The sequence below is a fragment of the Centroberyx affinis genome, unplaced genomic scaffold (assembly GCF_046629955.1).
Source record: "Centroberyx affinis isolate AG114_WGS23_722 - 3 ecotype Tasmania unplaced genomic scaffold, CSIRO-AGI_Caff_v1 ptg001938l_1, whole genome shotgun sequence".
NCBI lineage: Eukaryota > Metazoa > Chordata > Actinopteri > Beryciformes > Berycidae > Centroberyx > Centroberyx affinis.
The window spans coordinates 142,501-162,723 of record NW_027280298.1 but is presented as its reverse complement, the minus strand read 5'-3'; the positions used below and the strand labels follow the sequence as shown (position 1 = coordinate 162,723).

General features: G+C 43.5%; 2 protein-coding genes across 3 annotated transcripts in view; both read right to left on the bottom strand.

Annotated features, from left to right (window-relative positions):
* Positions 1–1,074: 1,074 nt before the first annotated feature.
* abi2b (abl-interactor 2b) lies at positions 1,075–18,590 on the bottom strand (the record flags this gene model as incomplete). The annotated part of the gene is made up of 8 exons (XM_071530559.1): positions 18,464–18,590; positions 12,728–12,895; positions 11,443–11,619; positions 9,608–9,625; positions 9,216–9,319; positions 3,951–4,097; positions 2,168–2,292; positions 1,075–1,290 (listed from the first exon to the last, which is right to left on the bottom strand). Coding segments are annotated over exons 1-8 (1,072 nt in total), but the record flags the coding sequence as incomplete, so codon positions are not given.
* Positions 18,591–19,206: 616 nt separating this feature from the next.
* cyp20a1 (cytochrome P450, family 20, subfamily A, polypeptide 1) overlaps positions 19,207–20,223 on the bottom strand; it is a 14,547-nt gene continuing 13,530 nt past the window's right edge. For both annotated transcript variants that reach the window (XM_071530553.1, XM_071530551.1), the window contains exon 13: positions 19,207–19,938. In XM_071530553.1, coding sequence (XP_071386654.1) covers positions 19,788–19,938 — 151 coding nt within the window. In that variant the 3' untranslated portion in view covers positions 19,207–19,787. The remainder of the gene's footprint in view (positions 19,939–20,223) is intronic.

Here is a 20,223-nt window from a genome sequence, read left to right as displayed (position 1 = left end):
TGTATTTTTTGGGAATCTTACTACCTGGATGACTGAAAAGAATCACACCTATAGTTTGTTTTCTTTGGTCCAACCACAGTTTTGGTTCGTTTCGACTCCCAATTAGAGGTGAACCAGGGATTGTAAAAAAAAATAAGTCACATTACTTAAATAGCTTGTTTACTGGACAGAGTTTTTAGCGACCTGTCCTCCTGCCAGGTTAGAGGTTTTGGCAGTGGGAGGAGTCAAAACAAATCTGATGCTAGTCCCTGCAACTTTAGCTAAGCATGATGGACCTTACTCCCATAAATCCTTGTGTTTTGGGGTCATTTCCTTCTCACTCCACAGTTCTCTTGTTAAGAGGACCGAGACTCGCATTTCCAGGCGTCTCTGTGCCGTTATTTGGTGCCACCAGAGTCACAATGACATCCTCACCTGACCAAACGAGCCAAAGTAAAGGAATAAACGCTCCAAAGTTTGTATAAACTAGAGCTGCAACGATTAATCGATTAGTTGTCAACTATTAAATTAATCGCCAACTATTTTGATAATCGATTTGAGTAATTTTTTAAGAAAAATAAGTCAAAATTCTCTGATTCCAGCTTCTTAAATGTAAATATTTTCTGGTTTCTTTACTCCTCTATGACAGTAAACTGAATATCTTTGGGTTGTGGACAAAACAAGACATTTGAGGACGTCATCTTGGGCTTTGGGAAACACTGATCCACATTTTTCACCATTTTCTGACATTTTATAGACCAAACAACTAATTGATTAAATCGAGAAAATAATCGACAGATTAATCGACAATGAAAATAATCGTTAGCTGCAGCCCTAGTATAAACTGTTCCAAAGATGCTTGGTGCTTTGGATAAAAGCATCCAGCAAATGGCTTAATTATTCTGCAATTATCTTTATCTTTATAATTATCTCCTAGCATCTTTCTAGGCCAAAAAAACTCAATTGGCAGTGTGAGCTGTCGGACACAACCAGTGAAACATCCAGGGTGACGACATGCCTGTGGATGGGAAACGTCCGGGGAGGCGGGATGTGGGTGGGTGAGCTTCGGAGGTCGTCCCAACAGGGGACACTCACCTTGTGCGGGGGTGCCGAAAGCAGCGGGGCCCGTGTTAGTGGGGGCCACGGAGGCGGGGAGCTGGGGAGGGGGCGGGGGCACAGGCGGGACCTCTACAGGGGGGTTGGGGGCCTGTGGGGGGCCGTCTAGGGCGGTGGTGGGGGGGCCGGGGGTGGTGGCGGAGGTGGCGGTGTTTGGGGGGGGCTTAGCCGGGTTGGAGGGGGCGGGGGCTGTACCTGAGGCGGCGTCGGAGGCGAGGGGGGGGGGGGGGGGCGGAAAAGGTAAAGAGAAGATAAGGAAAGGAGGGAAAAGAGAGGAGAGGGAGGTAAAGACAAGATAACAGTCAGAGGGGAGGAAAGGGTTCTAGTGAAGCTAGATCCAGGGTTCCTACACATGTTCCCTTTCAAAATTCCTCGCTTCTTCCAGACTTTAATTTCTTGACCAGAGTTGAGGATTTATGTCGGTTGTCAGTATGAAGAATGCTGACAGTGTTAAGTGTCATGGAGGCCCAAAAGTCTGCAGGGTTTTATTCTAAGCAAACACTACAGCAGCTGATTTCACATTAAACTGAGCAAAAACATCAATTCAACAGGTTTCGGTCCCATGTTTCACAAAATAAAATAAAATATCCCGTAATTATTTCCACAAAAAAGCTTATTTCTCTCAAATTTTGTGCATAAATTTGTTTATATCCGCGACTTTCTTTCAGTTGGATCATTTTTTCCTTATATGAACTTTAACCGAGTAATATGCGTTTATATTTTTGTTGGAGACTTTTGGGCTTTGATGGCACATAACTGAAAATCACTGAACAAGGCCGCATAACTCCATAGCAGAAGATTATTATTTACTACACCAAATGAAACGGCAGTGGGTCGACAATTATGCAAAATTAGCGGTTCTCGCAGTCAAAGTATTTCTCCAGACTTTTCCAGACTTTTTCAAGACCGATCAAATCCATTTCAGACTTTTCCAGACTTAATGTAGGAACCCTGGAGACTGAACACAGATTAGTCGAGCTTAGTCACGCTAGTTTCAGGCGCGCTGAGATCCACCTGCTCGGGAAGAAAACGGGAGGCGGGGGTGGGGGTGGGGGGGGGGGGTGTACGTTACCTGGGAAGGCGGTGGGCGGGGCCGGGGTCGGCACGGCGATGGGCACGCCCACGCTGCCGCTGCCGCTGTTCTCCCGGCTGCTGCTGCGACTGCTGCTGGGGTGGCTGCCTCCGCTGCTCCCACTGCTGATGGGAGGGCAGCAACACACACGTCAGACTACATGCACACGCTCACACACACACACACACACACACACACACACACACACACACACACACTGCTGCACACTCAGAAGCTCTGGTAAACACTGCGGATTTTGCGACTGTATTGCACTGGCCTCGCCATTCCTGTTCACATCATTCTACATGAGAAGGGTTTCATTTCAAAACGCGATCCATTTTGGCAAAATGTCGCTTCCTGTAATTCAATCAACTTTTCAAGGACAAAGATGAGTCTCCATCCTCCAACTGTCCTGTTTTGCAGGCAAAGGTCCTAAGATGACTCCCAAACTTAATAGCGAACCATAACGTGCTTTACTTTTATTCGAGCAGTCAAGTGTTATTTTCCTCCTAAGGGTGGACATCTCATTTTGGAACGAAACTCTTCACCTCATTAATCTTTATTATCCCGTCTCTCGTGTTCCCAACTGCAACAAAATGCTGGATGTGCAGCCAAGGCCAGAGCAGCACAGTCCAGTTCAGCTGAGTTCAGCGCGTTCAGGTCCTATTCTGTCGCCTGGCTTCCTATTAAACCCCGACCAGACTGTCAGTGCGGCCTCACCCCCCTTCCCCCCTCTTCCCCCTCCCCCTCCCCTCCCCTCCCAAGAGCATCGGATGCGTTTGCATGAGCCGTTATGCCTTTGGAATGACCATGTCACAGCGATAAAAAGGAGCTGGAAGCCTCACCAAGGACACATGACACTGAGCTCTGACAGGTGACGCAGTAGAGACAAAAGACAGAGATATATATATAAAAAAAATAAAAAAACGCCATGAAAAGGAGGAAGCGTCCAGACACATGTAGCAGACTTGGTGAAGACAGAAGAGAGCGCATGGCTGAGAGATGGATAAAATGAGCTATGGATGGAGCGGTGGAGGTAAAGACTCGTGCTGAGAGGAGAGTCAGGGAAAAAAATCGTCTCATCTAGATCCGGCCCCAAAAACATAAATAAAAATCATCCGGCCATCGGACCCTTCGGTGCCTCTAAGTGGAACAGATGGGCGCACTGACAAAACTTTCCGTGTTGTTTTTTCCCCTCCCCCCCGCCACCCGCCACAAACCCCGTGCTTTTACTTCTGTCACGGCAGGCAGGGGAATCTATGAATATCTGTGCGTGTTCGGGGAAGAAAAGAGTCTCGTCTTGGGAGACGAGCTGACATTGGGTTGACAGGACTGCGGGGGCGACGCTGCCTATTTAACGACTATTACCATAGGAACCTGCGTCTCGCCGTGCTAAATACAGCTCTCAGTCTCTACCTCGTCCTCATTTATCTGTGCCGAAGAGGAGAGCAGGTACAGGTGGGGGGGATCTTTACATGATTCCTTGGGAGCTGGACCTGTTAACGTTGGTCAAATCTGTGAGTGAGATTAGGTGCGAAAAGAAAAAGGAGGTGGGAGTAAAAGTGATTACAGTCTCTAAGTTGGGGCGGACAAACTGTCAGAAGGGGTCAATTCACAGAGGAAGAAGGGGCAAGGCATGTTCTCTCATTTTAAGTGTGCTGCTGCTTAGGAGAGGAGAGGAAGAAAGGGGGAGGAGGAGGGGAAAGGGGTGTGGGGGGGGGGGCGTGTTTCAGAAGTATAGAGAGGCATGCTGGGAAGGAAGGGGGGGCGGGGGAGGGGGTACCTGTACGTGCGGTTCCTCTGATTAACGGATGCAGTGCGTGCAGGGCTCTGCTGGGGGGGCGCCATGTTGCGTGTCGGGCTCGAGACGTAGTCGTTAGGGACAACGGGCGGACGCACCGGCTCAAGCGTCCTATAGGGGGAGTGGCGCCTGCGAGAGGGTCAGGAGGACAGGGAGTCGGAGGGGAGGGGCATCCACAGAGAAGTGTGGGGGAGGGGGGGGGGGGAGGAGGAAGGAGGAGGGAGGAGGAGAGCAAGAAACAAACAGGTGCAAACTTAAAAAACGGGGTGTGACAGGTGGTGGAACATCGGGGCTGGTCAGGTGAGTCCACAGGTGTCGGAGGACGGCTCGCTATCACTGCTGTCGGATAAAAAAAAACAAAAAACAAAAAAAAAAAACACACTTCTGGAAAACGACTGTCTGGAGTGAGGATGAGAACGCCTACTGTCTTCTCTGCTGTGCTTCCATCCAACTATCAGTGTTAGTACTGGGCATGACAGGGAGCGACAGGTGTGTGATGTTTCTGGGGAGGTTGTGTGCTGGACAACTATTTTACTGACAGTGTTTCATAACGTCTTACACCGAGGACGAGCCTCTGTAACGCCACACTGAGAGGATCTTAAACTACGGAGACTTCAATTAATTAAAGAAGAAAAGAAAGAAGAGTCGTATCGAGTCTTTGTGGTATGAAGAAGTATTTGTGGAAGTGACCAAAAAAAGATCCAGATCCCAGAGAGGAAATCTGCGACAAACACCACTGAGACAAACCGCAAAGATGGCGAGGTAGCCTAGTGTCATAAATTAACAGCTGCAGTGATGGAGGAATGTCTAAAGCCACACTGAGTGTTGTGCAATGAGAGAAATATTTGCCTGGCTGATCATGCCAAGCTTATGTCCTTTACAATTCGACAAATCCACTGCCATCATTATTTATCAGATAACTTCTTTGACAAAAAAAAATCTGTTTCAAGCAAGCCTAAAAACATTTTTTTTTTTACATTATTGAGGGAATTTTAGCAAATTTTGCCATTTCCATTCAGCTTTCTTTTAAATAGAAAAAGAAAAAAAGATGGAAACTCAGCTAGACTCAAGTGTTTCTGAAATGATACAAAAGGGTTTTTCAGCGGCCCAGAGGGTCACGAAACGTTCAAATGACAATCACATAATGGAAAGTACAGAGGTTTGTGCTCTGCAATACTCATCTGTCCTGCCTAAGTGCCCTTTAGCAAGACCATGACCCCCTGCCAGCACACTTGTTGCAAGTCGCTCCGGACAAGAAAGTCACAGAAAAACAGTACGGTGTTTTTTTTTTTTTTACCCGACAGCAGCGCTAACCTGAAGATGTCCTGTGTTTTTTTATGGGGGAAAAAGAAAACATAACCCTGAGATTTGTTGATCTAGGCCTGTAAAGATGAACTGGCATGTAAATTTCCCAGCTGACATCGTGGGGTGACCCAACTCTGAGCACTGTTGCTATGGCAAAACGTTGCTATGGAAAATATGGGGCAGCCAGGAGTGGGGGGGGGGGGGGTTGGGTCACACACAGTCAAAAGTAAAAAAACAAAAAGGAAATAAAATCGTAGAAGCTTAATAATATTGAGTGAGATTTAAAGAAATAATAATGAAATTAAAAATCACGAATAAGATGTCCGCCCATAGCCACAGACTGGGGCAGAGGGCGTGTCATGGAGGTTTGGAGCTGTGGTCGACCGGCATGCGTCTTGGAGGCACAGGGACACACAAACACACACACACACACACACACACACACACACCTCTGAAGGTCAATAAGCAGGGGCAGGCACACACATACTCACACACAAACGAAGGTCATGGAAAAGGGGCAGACATACAAACACACACACACACACACACATACACACACACACAGAAAGTCAAACAGCACTTGACGCCCAGGCAGGTCCCGGGAGTGACACTGAACACAATGTTTTGAGCACAGAGTCCCTGTGGGATAAAAGATACCTTCAACAGTCAGACAAACATAAAACACAAAACATCAACAGATAACTTCTCCATTTTGGATCTGATGAGTCTCTCTGACAGACACAGCGCACAATATTCTCTTCATCCAGCCCATAATAACCTCTATCCTAGACTGAGTCACAGGAGTGTGATCAGGGCGGGAAACTAATACTCGTCATCAGCCAAATGACAAACGACCCCAAGGTTTTATGGGTAAGAAGGAGACGGATGTTGACATCTGATAGCCAGCAGTTCCTCCTCCTTGGAGACTAGCAGAACAAAATGAACCAAGGTCAGGGAGGTCAAACAGCAGCCTGGACTGATGCTCACATTCAGCTGTTTCTTCATGTGTTCTCAACTGGTATGAACACCACAGAAGAAGAGACAGACAAGTCCATCATGCTGAGATAAAGGAACTAGTAGAATCAGATTTGTTTTGACTAGAGCTGCAACGATTAATCGATTAATCGATTAGTTGTCAACTATTAAATTAATCGCCAACTATTTTGATAATCGATTGATCAGTTTGAGTAATTTTTTAAGAAAAATAAGTCAAAATTCTCTGATTCCAGCTTCTTAAATGTGAATATTTTCTGGTTTCTTTACTCCTCTATGACAGTAAACTGAATATCTTTGGGTTGTGGACAAAACAAGACATTTGAGGACGTCATCTTGGGCTTTGGGAAACACTGATCCACATTTTTCACCATTTTCTGACATTTTATAGACCAAACAACTAATCGATTAATCAAGAAAATAATCGACAATGAAAATAATCGTTAGTTGCAGCCCTAAAGTCCATCATGCTGAGATAAAAGAACTAGAATCAGATTTGTTTTGACTCCTAACCTGGCTGGATGACAGGTTAAATCTCTGTCCAATAAACAAGCTACTTGTGAGTCATGTGACTTTTGTTTACAAGCCCCGGTTTGCTTCTAATTGGACAGTGTGAACCTAAACGAACCTAAATATAAACATGCAACAAAGTCAACTTTTCAACTATGGTTTACACCAAAGAAAATGAACTGCGGGTGTGATCGCACCCCAACAGGCAGAGAGAAATTTGGGATTTCCAGAATATATAATACATAAAATATATCCATATAATACAATCAGAACAGACAACTCCTTCCATCCAAAGGCCACAGTGGCTGGTACATCCCAAAATTCACCAGCTACCTCCACATATTTTACAGCCAAATTGATTTTTTATAATAGAGCACCTTCTGCCAATGACTGTTTACCTGCCAAAATGGCCGACAGCTGGACAAACAGACCGGTCACAGTCAAAGAAATTTACCCTCGTTTGACTTGTGGCTGCTGGTATTTTCCCACCCTGATTACTACGATCAAGAACAGTTGAAATTCTGCGTGTGCCCTTTGGTGATAATAGTCCTCCTGTGTCCTGGCATTAGATAAATGCCAATGAAAGGTCGAGGGTGGGGAGATCAGAGAGCTCGCTACCTGCATGATGTTCTGGGGGAGGGGGTGTGTGTGTGTGTGTGTGTGTGTGTGACCCTCAGCCGCAGCATGAGGGGCTTCCTGGATCCAAAACACGCCGTCCTCTTTTCTTATCCAGAACACCATGTCAAACTGTTTGCTGAAATTTGGCAGTTTAATGTTTGAAGCAGCCTTTACTTCTGTAAAACATTTAAACCCGGCTCGGGGCGGCACCGTCACCTCACTGCAAGACGGAGTTTGCATGTTCTTCCCGTGTTTGCATGCGGTTTCCTCCATGTGCTCCGGTTTCCTCCCACAGTCCAAACACATGCAAGTCAGGTGGACCGGAGACTCTAAATTGCCTATAAAAATGTATGCGAGCGTGATAGTCTATAGTAGGGCTGGGCAATATATCGATATTATATCGATAACGTGATATGAGAGTAGATATCACCTTAGATTTTGGATATGGTAATATCGTGATATGGCATAAGTGTCTTTTCCTGGTTTTAAAGGCTGCATTACAGTAAAGTGATGTCATTTTCTGAACTTACCAGACTGTTCTAGCTGTTCTATTATTTGCCTTTACCCACTTAGTCATTATATCCACATTACTGATGATTATTTAACAAAAATCTCATTGTGTAAATATTTTGTTAAAGTACCAATAGTCATCCCTACGATATTGTTGCAATATTGATATCGAGGTATTAGGTCAAAAATATTGTGATATTTGATTTTGTCCATATCGACCAGCCCTACTTACAACTGAACATTTAGTCTACTTCGTAGAAAATACCGAGATATGATTTTTGGTCCATACCGCCCAGCCCTAGTCTATAGCTTTCACCTGGGATGCGATAGCTTCACCACTCCGCACCAAGCATGAACATATTTTTTGCATGTGCTGCATCCAGCTTGGCACCAACAAAGGAAGACGGTCAGAAAAGGGAAAGAAAATAGAGGAACGTTTGATTCTGGGTATCGTAATTTCCCCCAAATTATGCAAGTCTGGCATTGGTAGAAAAGCTTTTTGTGAGCACACCAGGTGTGTGTAAAAATGCAGGGGGGGGATTAGGTATATTTTCTGTTACCTAGGCATATTCTACATCTAGAGATAATGAGCTAGAACTGGCTCTTCTCCCTGCTTTTTGAAAACGTTTTCATTTTCCAAAACCGACTTCCCTGAACAAGAGTTTTTAACAAGCAGCGAGTGCAGAGCGACCCGGGTCCTATGTGAAAGACCGGTATCTGTGTCCAGGGTGTTCTCTGCCTTCTACACAATGCATGCTGGGATAGGCTCCAGCCCTCCCATGAGTGGGTCATTCATAAAATAAATGAATGAATGAATAAAACTGTCTCTCATGTTATTTCTTTGTCTTTGGTGAACCAAAAAGCCACAGTAGTGCCAGTAGCGCCTGGTGCCGCCAGTTTCAGAGGTATAATGTGTTTGCATGTGGGCAAGTAAACATTACAAAGCCAAATTTTAGCATGAAGTTTGATGTGAAAGTCTCTGCTACACAAGGAGAGGAAGAGAGAATGGCACAAATCAGCGCTGGGGGCTTCCTAGAGAGGGAGACTCCCAACCAGCGCAGATAAACTAAAACAAAGAATACCACTGTGATGAAAACCGGCATCGAAATCCATTTTAAATCACCCCAAGGACGCTAATTAAACGAGGAGGTAAGAGGGTGGTGATGAAACCGAGAGAAACCAGGCCCGTCTCTGGGGCTCGCGGTTACTTTACCGAAGCCACAAACACACAGCTACACTCTGACAGACGTTAACTCTGGGCTCCTCGCGTCTGTCCGACCAGCGGCCCGGACGCCGGCGCACTTTACATACCCAAGGGTGCCCTTCCCTGTCATGGGGGGGCTGGGGGGCTTCTGTGTGGGGGGGTTGGTGCGAGGGAGTCCGCCCGCTCCGGCCTTCATGTTCTGGGCACTGGCCTGTTGGTGGGGGGAGGGGGGGGGGGAAATGTCGATTAACCACAGCACTTATGAGGCGGTACATAAAAAAAAAACATAATAAAAACCTTCACAACCCAAGCCTGTCTTTAACTGAGTAAGCAAACAAACTCCTTAACACGCAGCCATGGAAAAATCCGCCACCACAGCAGCAACTCCATGGCTCCAACACAAACAAAAAAAAACAAAACAACAACAAACACAAACGATTCTGCATCAAAGCCCCTCCCACCCCCCTCCTTCATACTGTGCTTACTTTGAAATTCTTACCTTAAACCTTAGCAACCACTAAGGTTGGTTTTTAAAAGATAATTAGGCAAGCAGAAAGAGAGAGAAAAGAGAAGAAATCAGTGGGTTAGTGTGCAAATGGGGAGAGGGAAAAAAATGACACCATAGCACGTAGTATTTATACAGCAAGCAACAACAGAAAACATTGAGATCCACCTGTCTTTGTAAGGCCGAGGAACAAGGCAATGCCTAGATATCAGAGGTGGAAAGTAACTAAGTACATTTACTCGAATACTGTACTTTTTGAGGTACAATTTTGAGTTGTTTACTTGAGTATTACCATTTTATGATACTTTATACTTCTACTCCACTACATTTCAGAGTTGCTTTAAGTACATTTTGATGCTAATACTTTTGTACTTTTACTTAAGTAACATTTTGAATGCAGGACTTTTACTTGTAACAGAGTATTTTTATACTGTGTTATTTCTACTTTTACTTAAGTAAAAGATCTGAGTACTTCTTCCACCACTGCTAGATATGAAGAAAACTACCTTCTGAATAAAAACGGGTGGGAAACTATCTTACCAAACTTCAGCCACTGTTTTACCAGCTAAATAGATCATTGGATAGGAATCTGTTAGCAGTGGCTGCTACCAGCTACAGACACAATTTAGTATCATTTGGCTCCTTGCTGAGGTTAATTTCCCACCCTGCTGAAAAGCCTGAATCATTCATCTTGCTTTTACATTACCTGTCATCACTGAAACCCAATAGTGCTTATTTCACCTCTAAGAGACCTTTCCGTTGGATCTGCCGCAGCGATTCGCCCACACCGACAAGTCTGAGTCGACACACACAATCCCTACACAGATTCCCATTTCAAAAATCCATACTTCTTCCAGACTTTAATGTATTGACTGGGGTTGAACATCTTGGTGAGCGTTCAATACGATGTGTGCTGATAGCGGGTGGGGAAAATAACTCATCACTCTATAGGTGAGGATTAAACTTCACAACAAATGTGAAATGACAAGTGGGTTTACAGCCACACCGCCTGTCAAATGTTTGGGGACATCTTGCCTTTTCTACATTTTCAAAGCACCATTTTATTTTCTCAGTTCATCAATTCATTTTTCAATGCAGAAGTAAGGGGAAAAAAATGCCTGCAATGCTTTTGTTAACGAAATAGCCATTTACGAATAGTTTGGATGTATTTATTCAACATGTTCATCAAAGTGTTTTCTTTAGTCTGAATAGAAGGTTTTTCATGGCAGAGCGTCTGACTGTTAGTTACAGCTGCTAAGGAGGTTTTTTTTGTGAATGCATAGGTTAATTGTTTTAGTGTTATCGTTACAAATATCTGCATAATTACACTTTGTTTTCCTCAAACTAAATCTAGTTAGTCTTTAATGGGGTGAAGTTATTGCAAACCGACAAAGAAAACATGCTGATGTATTTAAGTGTGTCCCCACACTTTTGATGGACAGTGTGTGTTTTCAGACTTCTTGTGCAATGTTTAAATCCTTTTCAAAGCCTTAGATTTATCAACTTTCCAAATGCTTGCAGACTTTCCAGACCAGCTTGTGGTTCGAGATTCAGCTGCCAGACTAGTTCCTTTCCTCTTACATTTCCTCTTACAGCCCATTCTACTACTATTACATAATTTTAGCACTTCTACGACACATCCTGGTGAAAAACCTGGATCATTCATCTTTTTTTTTTTTTTTTTACACATTACCAGTCATCACTGAAACCCAATGGCGCTCATTCGACCTCCAAAAGCCCATTTGGATTTGCTGCAGTGAATCTCCCATTATCTCTAATTAGTAGAATTAAAGAGGATGGGAACAAAACGAGCGTTCGGTGAAACCTACCTTGACTCCGTGGCCCATGTCGTCCAGCAGGCTGTAGTCGATGGGCTTGCGGATGTAGCGCACGGGCCTCTCGGGATTGGCCGGGGCGATGATCTTGTGTGTGCGGGAGGTGTTCTTGTTGGTGGTGAGGATGCCGATCTCCCGCCTGGCCACCTTCTCTTTGTGGATGTCCACCGTCTGGGGGGAGAGACGCAGAGGGGAGAGGGGAGAGGGGAGGGGAGGGGGGGCGTTTTCTTCCATTTAACAGCTCTCTTGTACTGAAACACTAGTAGTACAGCTGCACAAATTAATTGCAAAAATATACTGACCACTGCAATTTTCAAATCGCCAGAGTCAGAGGACAGATGTTTCAGAAAGCTTCCAAACTAAAGTGTTCTAGTGCTGTGCAAGATTCATGCAAATCTATGTAGATGCATGTTGGGCAAAATCGTTCCTTTTATTCAAACTGACCATCTGATTCATGCAGTATCATTCCCGCATCCCAATTTATGTGCATTTTTTTGAATACTGAAAAAGGAAATTACAAAAAAAAAAGCTGTGTCCTCATGCATAGCAAACCATATCCCAATCACAAAATCTGCCAAAAATATTGCAATAAAAAGAATTTTGTGCAGCCGCCCCAACAAGCAAACAAGTGAGACATGTTGCAATTTACATGTACATGTATGATGTGTGAACCTTCTCTAGAAAACCCATGCCATTCACAAGGCTCTCGCTCATTTCCCATTTGAAAATTCGGCACTTTTCCCCCAGACAAATTCTTCACCAAATTTGGTTTTCAATATGATGTATGATGATACTTCTTCACAATAACAAGTATCACATTCTAAGAAATGATGGTGGATTTACAACTATATAAAAAGGGGAGTCTTATGTTTATTGAGAGCAAGCTTTTGAATTATTTTCCGGATGTTTTTTGAGAAAGTTTCAAAGTTTTAAGACCTAGAAATGATCTAATCCATGTTCTACAGATATAGCAAGGTTTCTCCAAGTTAAATTAAAGACTTTTTTTTTTAAAACATCCTCATACCAATTTAAATAAAATTTAACACCAATTTCATCCCAGGAATAAGCCTGTGGTTGTGTGTGTGTGTGTGTGTGTGTGCTTCAAAATGCTCTCTTGCAATCTGAATGCTGTTGCAGAGGTTTTTAATTAAACCTCTAAATCTGCTCTACTGAATATTCAACACAATGCCTGATTTCTATACACAAAATAGCACTGAATTGCTCTCGGCAGGTCATTTTTGAGTCGACCAAACGTTAACGTGGGCCGCTGGCTGCCTACCTGAGAGATGTGGTTGATGGAGGACTCCATGCGGCGGAGCTGTGAGGCCTGGATGTCCAGCATCTGGAGGACATTGTTGGCCAGCGTGTTGATCAGGTAGGCTACGCTGGCCAGAGACTGGGTGGTGTAGTTCTTGGTCTCCTCCAGCGCCCGGTGCTTGTCTGGTGACTGGAAAAGGAGAAGACCGGTGTCATCTAGAGCAGGGATACTCAACCTTTTTCATATCAAGGACCCCTAATTTAGTCCACATTAGAGCCACGGACCCCCGTTTGATGAGATTTTGTCTCTCAGACCCAAACCTGAGAATATTTTTATTGTTAGATATGATTTTGTCCAGAATCCCATGACTATCTGTATTGTAGGTAGAGAGATAACAGAGACACTATGATGAAAACAGTCATTCTTCTACATTCTCTGATTGTGTTAACTTCTTGTAAATGAAAAAATGGTGAAGTTTAATAATTCGTCCATTTGCTGGGGACCCCTGGAACCCCCTCAAGGACCCCTGGTGGTCCCCGGACCCCACATTGAGAAGAGCACATCTAGAGCACATTTACTTCTGTCTACAGCTAGTTTACATTTACCCCAATCATTTTGCAGTGCGTGCGTTTTTTTAAATACAAACTTTTCGGTGTCAAACCCAGCTTGAAATTAACTGCTGTTCCAGCCAATAAAGACATCCTAAATAAAAAAACATGGATGTGACAGTAAAGTTTTAGAGTCGGCATGTTTTTGAGGGATTATTTCCTGGAGGAGACTTCCATTTCTTCTTGTGGGTGAAATGAGCAGAACGTAACACAGCGGCGATATGAAAACACTCAACTCGGCTCGATTAAATGACGGGAAAACAGAAAGTTTGACCAAACCAGATGAAGGCTTCATGTTTCCCATGATGGATTCTCTCGCTCTGTGGTTGTTGGTTTTCATAATGGACAAGAATGAATGGCAGCAAATCTGTTTCTTCAGGAATAGCCAAATACCAATACTGGAAACTCTGTGAACCTGTAGCCAGCTCCACTTTACTTTGATTTAGAAAACCTAGACTAAATAATAGGTAAACTTATTTGTGTCAAATAGGGCTGCAACAGTCATTGGCAGAAGGTGCTCTATTATAAAAAATCAATTTGGCTGTAAAATATGTGGAGGTAGCTGGTGAATTTTGGGATTTACCAGCCACTGTGGCCTTTGGATGGAAGGAGTTGTCTGTTCTGATTGTATTATATGGATATATTTTATGTATTATATATTCTGGAAATCCCAAATTTCTCTCTGCCTCTTGGGGTGCGATCACACCCGCAGTTCATTTTCTTTGGTGTAAACCATAGTTGAAAAGTTGACTTTGTTGCATGTTTATATTTAGGTTTGTTTAGGTTCACACTGTCCAATTAGAAGCGAACCGGGGCTTGTAAACAAAAGTCACATGACTGACAAGTATAGCTTGTTTATTGGACAGAGATTTAACCTGTCATCCAGCAGGTTAGGAGTCAAAACAAATCTGATTCTAGTTCTTTTATCTCAGCATGATGGACTTTAGGGCTGCAACTAACGATTATTTTCATTGTCGATTAATCTGTAGATTATTTTCTCGATTAATCGATTAGTTGTTTGGTCTATGAAATGTCAGAAAATGGTGAAAAATGTGGATCAGTGTTTCCCAAAGCCCAAGATGACGTCCTCAAATGTCTTGTTTTGTCCACAACCCAAAGATATTCAGTTTACTGTCATAGAGGAGTAAAGAAACCAGAAAATATTCACATTTAAGAAGCTGGAATCAGAGAATTTTGACTTGTTTTTCTTAAAAAATTACTCAAACCGATTAATCGATTATCAAAATAGTTGGCGATTAATTTAATAGTTGATAACTAATCGATTAATCGTTGCAGCTCTAGTGTCAAATTGTGATTTTTGCCTGTCTGCAACTAGAAATACTGAGAACTGAAGGAGAAAAAAAATCCTGAAAGCAAGTCGTGGCAGTCGCTCTCATGTTGCAGGTTAACTGCTGCTGCTCTGTTTTGAGTGCCCGAAAAGTAAAAAAAAAGAAAAAAAAAAAAAAGAAAAAACATTCTACCAAAGTGAAAAATGGCTTTAATAGCACGGTAGTTAATAGGAGGTTAACAGCTGCAGCCAGTGTGAAGCAGAGTTTTGCAGGCGGCAGGTTGGGCGGCTGTGGGCTCAGCGTGGGCACACAAACAGGAACATCAAAGGCCAGATGGATCAGCTAATGTTTCTGGTGGGAAACTGTGTTCGCAGGGAGATGGACGCTTCCTTCCTGCCTTTTTTTTTTTTTTTTTTTTAACACATCATGATATCCCCTTGATAGCTGTAAAACGATCAGACCTGCTGCTTTTAGTGGAGCCAAGTCGCTACAAGTAGATTTCCTCCATTGTGTCAGACCGGCGCAATCAACCCGACATCGAATCCCAAGGAGATTTGAATCGGTATCCTTGAATCCGGTATCACATGTTGGCCCAAAACCAGATCCAGAATGAGGTAATGGCATCAGAGAGTTCCCCTGCAAATATTACAATCGGGTACCAAGAACGACGCTCGCATCGGAAATCAGAGCAAAGTGACTTGAATTTGTGCCTCTTTCATATGTAGAGCAGCGTCCGAAAATAACACCCGGCGAGCAGCAAAATCAATAAGTGTCACCCGCCACACTGCAACAACAAATCTGCTCTTGTCTCTTCTTTCTCTCTTCTATCTGTGACTCTATACACAAAGAAGCACTGAAGAATGGTAGCGGGGGACATATTTTCTACAAAAGACGTAGTAGGCTATATCGAATATTATATTATTCTGGCTGGTTATAATCCTTTTTATGCAGGTCAGCCCTTGGCAGTTCAGCTACAAAGTTAAATTCAGACAATAGTAGAGTTTTGCTAGATTCCACTTTTAAAGAAAAATTAGTTAAATCTCAAATCGAGCCCTTCCAAAACGAAGGGTTTAAAGCTATACTTGTTCGGTAGAAATAATGAATTGGAACAGCGTGTTGGATCGGCCCACACTTGAAGTTATCAGACCAGATGGAGACGGGTTTAAAGCGGCACTGGTGCGTCCATGACTCGACTCCCAGCCTGAGGAAGCTAGCGTACATCTCAGACAATCCATTGTCCAACGAGGATTTGCACCCCCCCCCCCCCCCCCCGCTCACTGCAAGCATTAGCTATCAATGCCACACAACGGCATCCTTGATTACCCATTCGACACAGTCCACAAATAAACCAGCATGATTTCAAAAAATGGGAGTGGAGGGAGGCCGCGTCGCTGAATTACACCCAAAGCATGAGGACAAACAGGTTATGTGGCAAAACTCGGGGTGGTGAAGCCAATGTTTCCGACAGAGCAGCAAAGTGACATTTTTTGGTCAACTGGCCCCAGCGGCGAATGAATCCTATTGGTTTACCAGCCATGCAGAATTTAACAACAGTATATGATGATGGGTTACCTGCCAGAAAGGATGGAAGGGTAGAGGAGCATGTGTTTGAATTACGCTTAAAAAAAAAAGGTAGAGATCCACCTAAAACACTCTCACACTGCTAAACAAACATCTATGGGTGATTAACCTTGCATTTCTGGGTTCATTTTCTTGTTGGGTGGTGTTTTTTTTTTTTCTTCTTCCCATGGATAACTGGCCAAACAGAAGACAACGTGACGTCACATCGAGATATTTCCAGTGCAGCTCCAGTGGAGTTTGATATGAGAAAATGTTTCAGGATGTAAAACATCAGCGGTAAACGTCAGGTTTTTGGTGTCAGCCCCTCAGAATCAAAGAGCGAGGGCTTCTTCTTTCTAGAGCCGACATTTTGCACCAAGAGACATTCAACAAGCATACAGGGAGAAATCCATCGTAGAAGAAGGAGAGAGACCAATTTCTCCACCCACAGGAGCAGGAGAGAGACCAGAATGCAATGCAGCGACAAGACATGTGTTTCTATTAAGAACCTCACTATTTCTCTCGCTCCGCCATCGCTCTCCCCACCTACATATATAACCCACAGCTGAATGTAGCGAGTTCACGCCCGTTCTCTGGAGGTTGTCAAAAGGCATTCTGGGAAATGTTGGAAATCACTAACTGAAGTAGTAGTAGACAAGGCGGGTTGAGGGAAAATGGGGAATCACCAGGAATGTAAATTATAACAATTCATCACAAAATAACTCCTGAAATACATGTATCACAGATATAACAGTATGAGAGTAAGACACACCTGTGGCATGTTAATTCAGATACAGCACAATGAAATTAAATATTAAAGAATCAGGCACATTAGATTTTCCATTTACAGCTTAGGCATTTACCCAATGCTCTTATTGAGAGCAACTTACAGTGGGTAAAACAGTAGAATAAGTAGAGATTCGATCAATATTACAAGCAACGACTTGTCTGACGTTGCCTGTGACTGACTCTTATACTCCTTGCATATTGGAGCAAGCAGAATAGAAAGGCGAGAAAGAGAGGAGGAGGAGGAGGAGAAATATTCCACTACACATACGGGCGACGAATATTGTCTCACAATTGATCTATAGGCGGCAATATCCTTCTGACAGCAGGTGGGAAAAACCTTGCAGGGCGAGAAGAAACCAAGGCAGCCCGCCAGACAGCAAGTTGCGAACCAGGACAACCTGTCAGACCTGATCAGCCCTATTCTTCAAAGCTGTCAGATTTCGGTATCACACCTTGTCAGAATCTCTCCTCAGTAACAGTGATTCTAACGTCAGATCTTGTAATTATAGGCCCAGGTTTGAGATTAGAGAGACGGTTCTGCCCAAAAGATCAGATAACCACATCTACATCTGCAACAGGGTCTGATCACAAGCATATGATCCCATCCTGCAGAGTGTGTCACATCAAAAGCTCTGAATGGGATGTAATGCATAACTCTCACACATCCACATGCCAGCATGCTATGCAAATCGAGATAAGCCCTTTGCACAACATTTTTTATTCATCTTTCATAGAAAAGATCATTTTAACCCTGAGATGTAACATCACTTAGTCACTGCCTTTCCCTACCTGAAGCATAAGGTCTGAAATAACCAACCTTAGCTAGAAATCCAGGGAATTAAAGGCATATTTCAAATACATGGTGCTACTGCTGCTGTAGTAGCAGCTCGCAGTGTTTCAGCACATCTGTCAAGCTCTGCACTACATAATGAACCGTGGTTGTTGATTAAAAAAAAAAACTGTCATGGCTGTTTTACTTCAGTCAACGAAAAGCCTATCAGAGATAAGTTTGCTTGATAACGCGTCCTACATCCCCGGCGGATGCCTGATCAATTTGCTGCTGCAGCGGCGGTGATTGATCCCGCAGAGAGCACTGAAATTGATTTCACGGTGCCGTCGACCCAGCTGGCTCTGACTGTTTGGTTATTTAGACCGTGGGTGATGCCGAGGAGCTAGCTAGCAAGCTAACTAGCTAGCACCATAGCTCACGATGGATGTGCAAGTCACAGGCACGGTTATATCGAAAATATCAAACCGTCGCCAACGTTAACAAGTCTCAAGAGAAATGTGGTGAATTAACCCACGGATGGTGAATTAGTTATCAGCTAGAATGGCTTGAATGTGGGTTGTTTTTGGTTTAGCCAAGGCTAGCTAACATGACTGGAGGAACAAGCTGCACCACATCGGCATCTAGTTAGCAACAGCTAGCCTAGCATCACTTCGCCCACCGTGTTGTACCGGTGATGTCTCTCAAAAACCACGCCGCCCCTGCCCACACAGACGACAGTTACCTGAACATAGTTGCTTTCGCAGTACTCCGCAACTCTTTCCAAGTTGGTGAAACTGTCTAGTAGTGCGCTTCGTCCTGCTGGAATCTCCTCTTCCAGAAGCATTTGTAGCTCCGCCATTTTCACATCTTTAGCGGTGTGTGTGGGCTCACTAGCGCCGCGGCGGCCTTGTACGGTACTGCAGCCCCCCCACAGCCCATGTAGAGCAGGGTTTCCCAAAATTAATAATGTTTAAACAGAATTGGAGCACAGACCCCCTTCTGGTGAGATGTTTTTTTTTTTTGTGGTTAGATGATTTAGCAAATAATTACATAACTATTTTTCATTATAGTTATTGAGATTCTTATGTCATTTTACAGGTTCTTCCGCACCAATTCTTTGTGAATGAAATAGTAGTAATAAAAATAATGTAATGATCTCGCTATTTAAGGAGCCCAGACTCCACTTTGGGAATCACTGATGCAGAGGCAGCTACATCAAACAGCAAAGGAACGTCATATAATAAGTGAAGTGTGTGAATTTGCCTGCAGTCCAGTGTTTCCCCAACAAATGTGCAGGCTGAGGAACATGTGACATTAACACTCTTCATTGAAATTAACCAAAATCTAACTCTTTGAGGCAGGAAGGCTGAACCTGGCCTGATCAATGTTAAGGGGAAACGACGATGTAAAACGATATAAAACGACTGGAATGAGACAAAACCACAGAAAATATTCATACAAATTTAGGAATATGTAAGATATTTCTTTATTTAAAAAACAGATTAAATTTCTAAATGCCATGTGGGCATTACCAGATCCATTAAAAAAAACATTTTGTTAGACAAGTGCCGTGTCATTGGGAATACTGATGTTCAAAGCGGTGTGTAAGAACAGAAGGCAGCACAACTTGTTTTTCTCTACATCGTAGAGCATTAAAGCACTGAGTGTCTCTCCTTTTACAGGTGGAAGCTTTTAACAAGTGCAGATCTATCTAAACCCGCGGTATGTCAAGGTAATAATGCGGTTTAAGGCTTAGAAAGGGTGACATGGCTCGATCAATAACCACACAGCCTCACGAGAAAGACAACAACCATGGGAATACTGTGGTAAGATAAAGAGAAAAGTGTGCAACTTGTGTGCAAAACATCCACCATTTGAAAAAAGTGACACCTACTATAAGCAATAGTATTGTTAAAAGGACAGTAGGTATCTTCAGTCAAGTCTTTAACAGATCAAATCCACATTTAAGAAATACTGAATGATGAAATGCAGGTAATGTTTTTGTTTTTTTTTAATCGGAATAGAAAATATATTGCATTTTAGATTAGGACTCTTCAGTGCTGATTCTAGCTTCTGCTGCTGACGGTGATCCAGGTGTCGTCCTTGGGTGTGGACACCAGCTCAGACTTCACCTCCATCACCTGACCTTTGACCTGGTGAAGCCTCAGCTGCCGCACCAGCGTGCTGAGCAGGACGGTCGCTACGGTGTAGGCGAACCTGTCAGACAGATCAAAACCAAATTATCCAATATCCAGACTGCTTTGACTGTTGTAATTTCCAAAACACAAGGAATTTGTTCTCAGAGAAAAAAAAAGGTGTTTCAGGGTCTTAAAGGAGTAGTTCACCCCAAAAATGAAAATTCACTCATTGAAGTTTGTAGGAAAACCAAACACACAGTGCGTTCGCTCTCATAGTCCCAAACTACTGAAGTGAACAAGACAAGAAGATGTTTTTAAAGCTCTAAAAAAAAAGCAGAAAATGAAATCAGATTTCTCCAAGCAG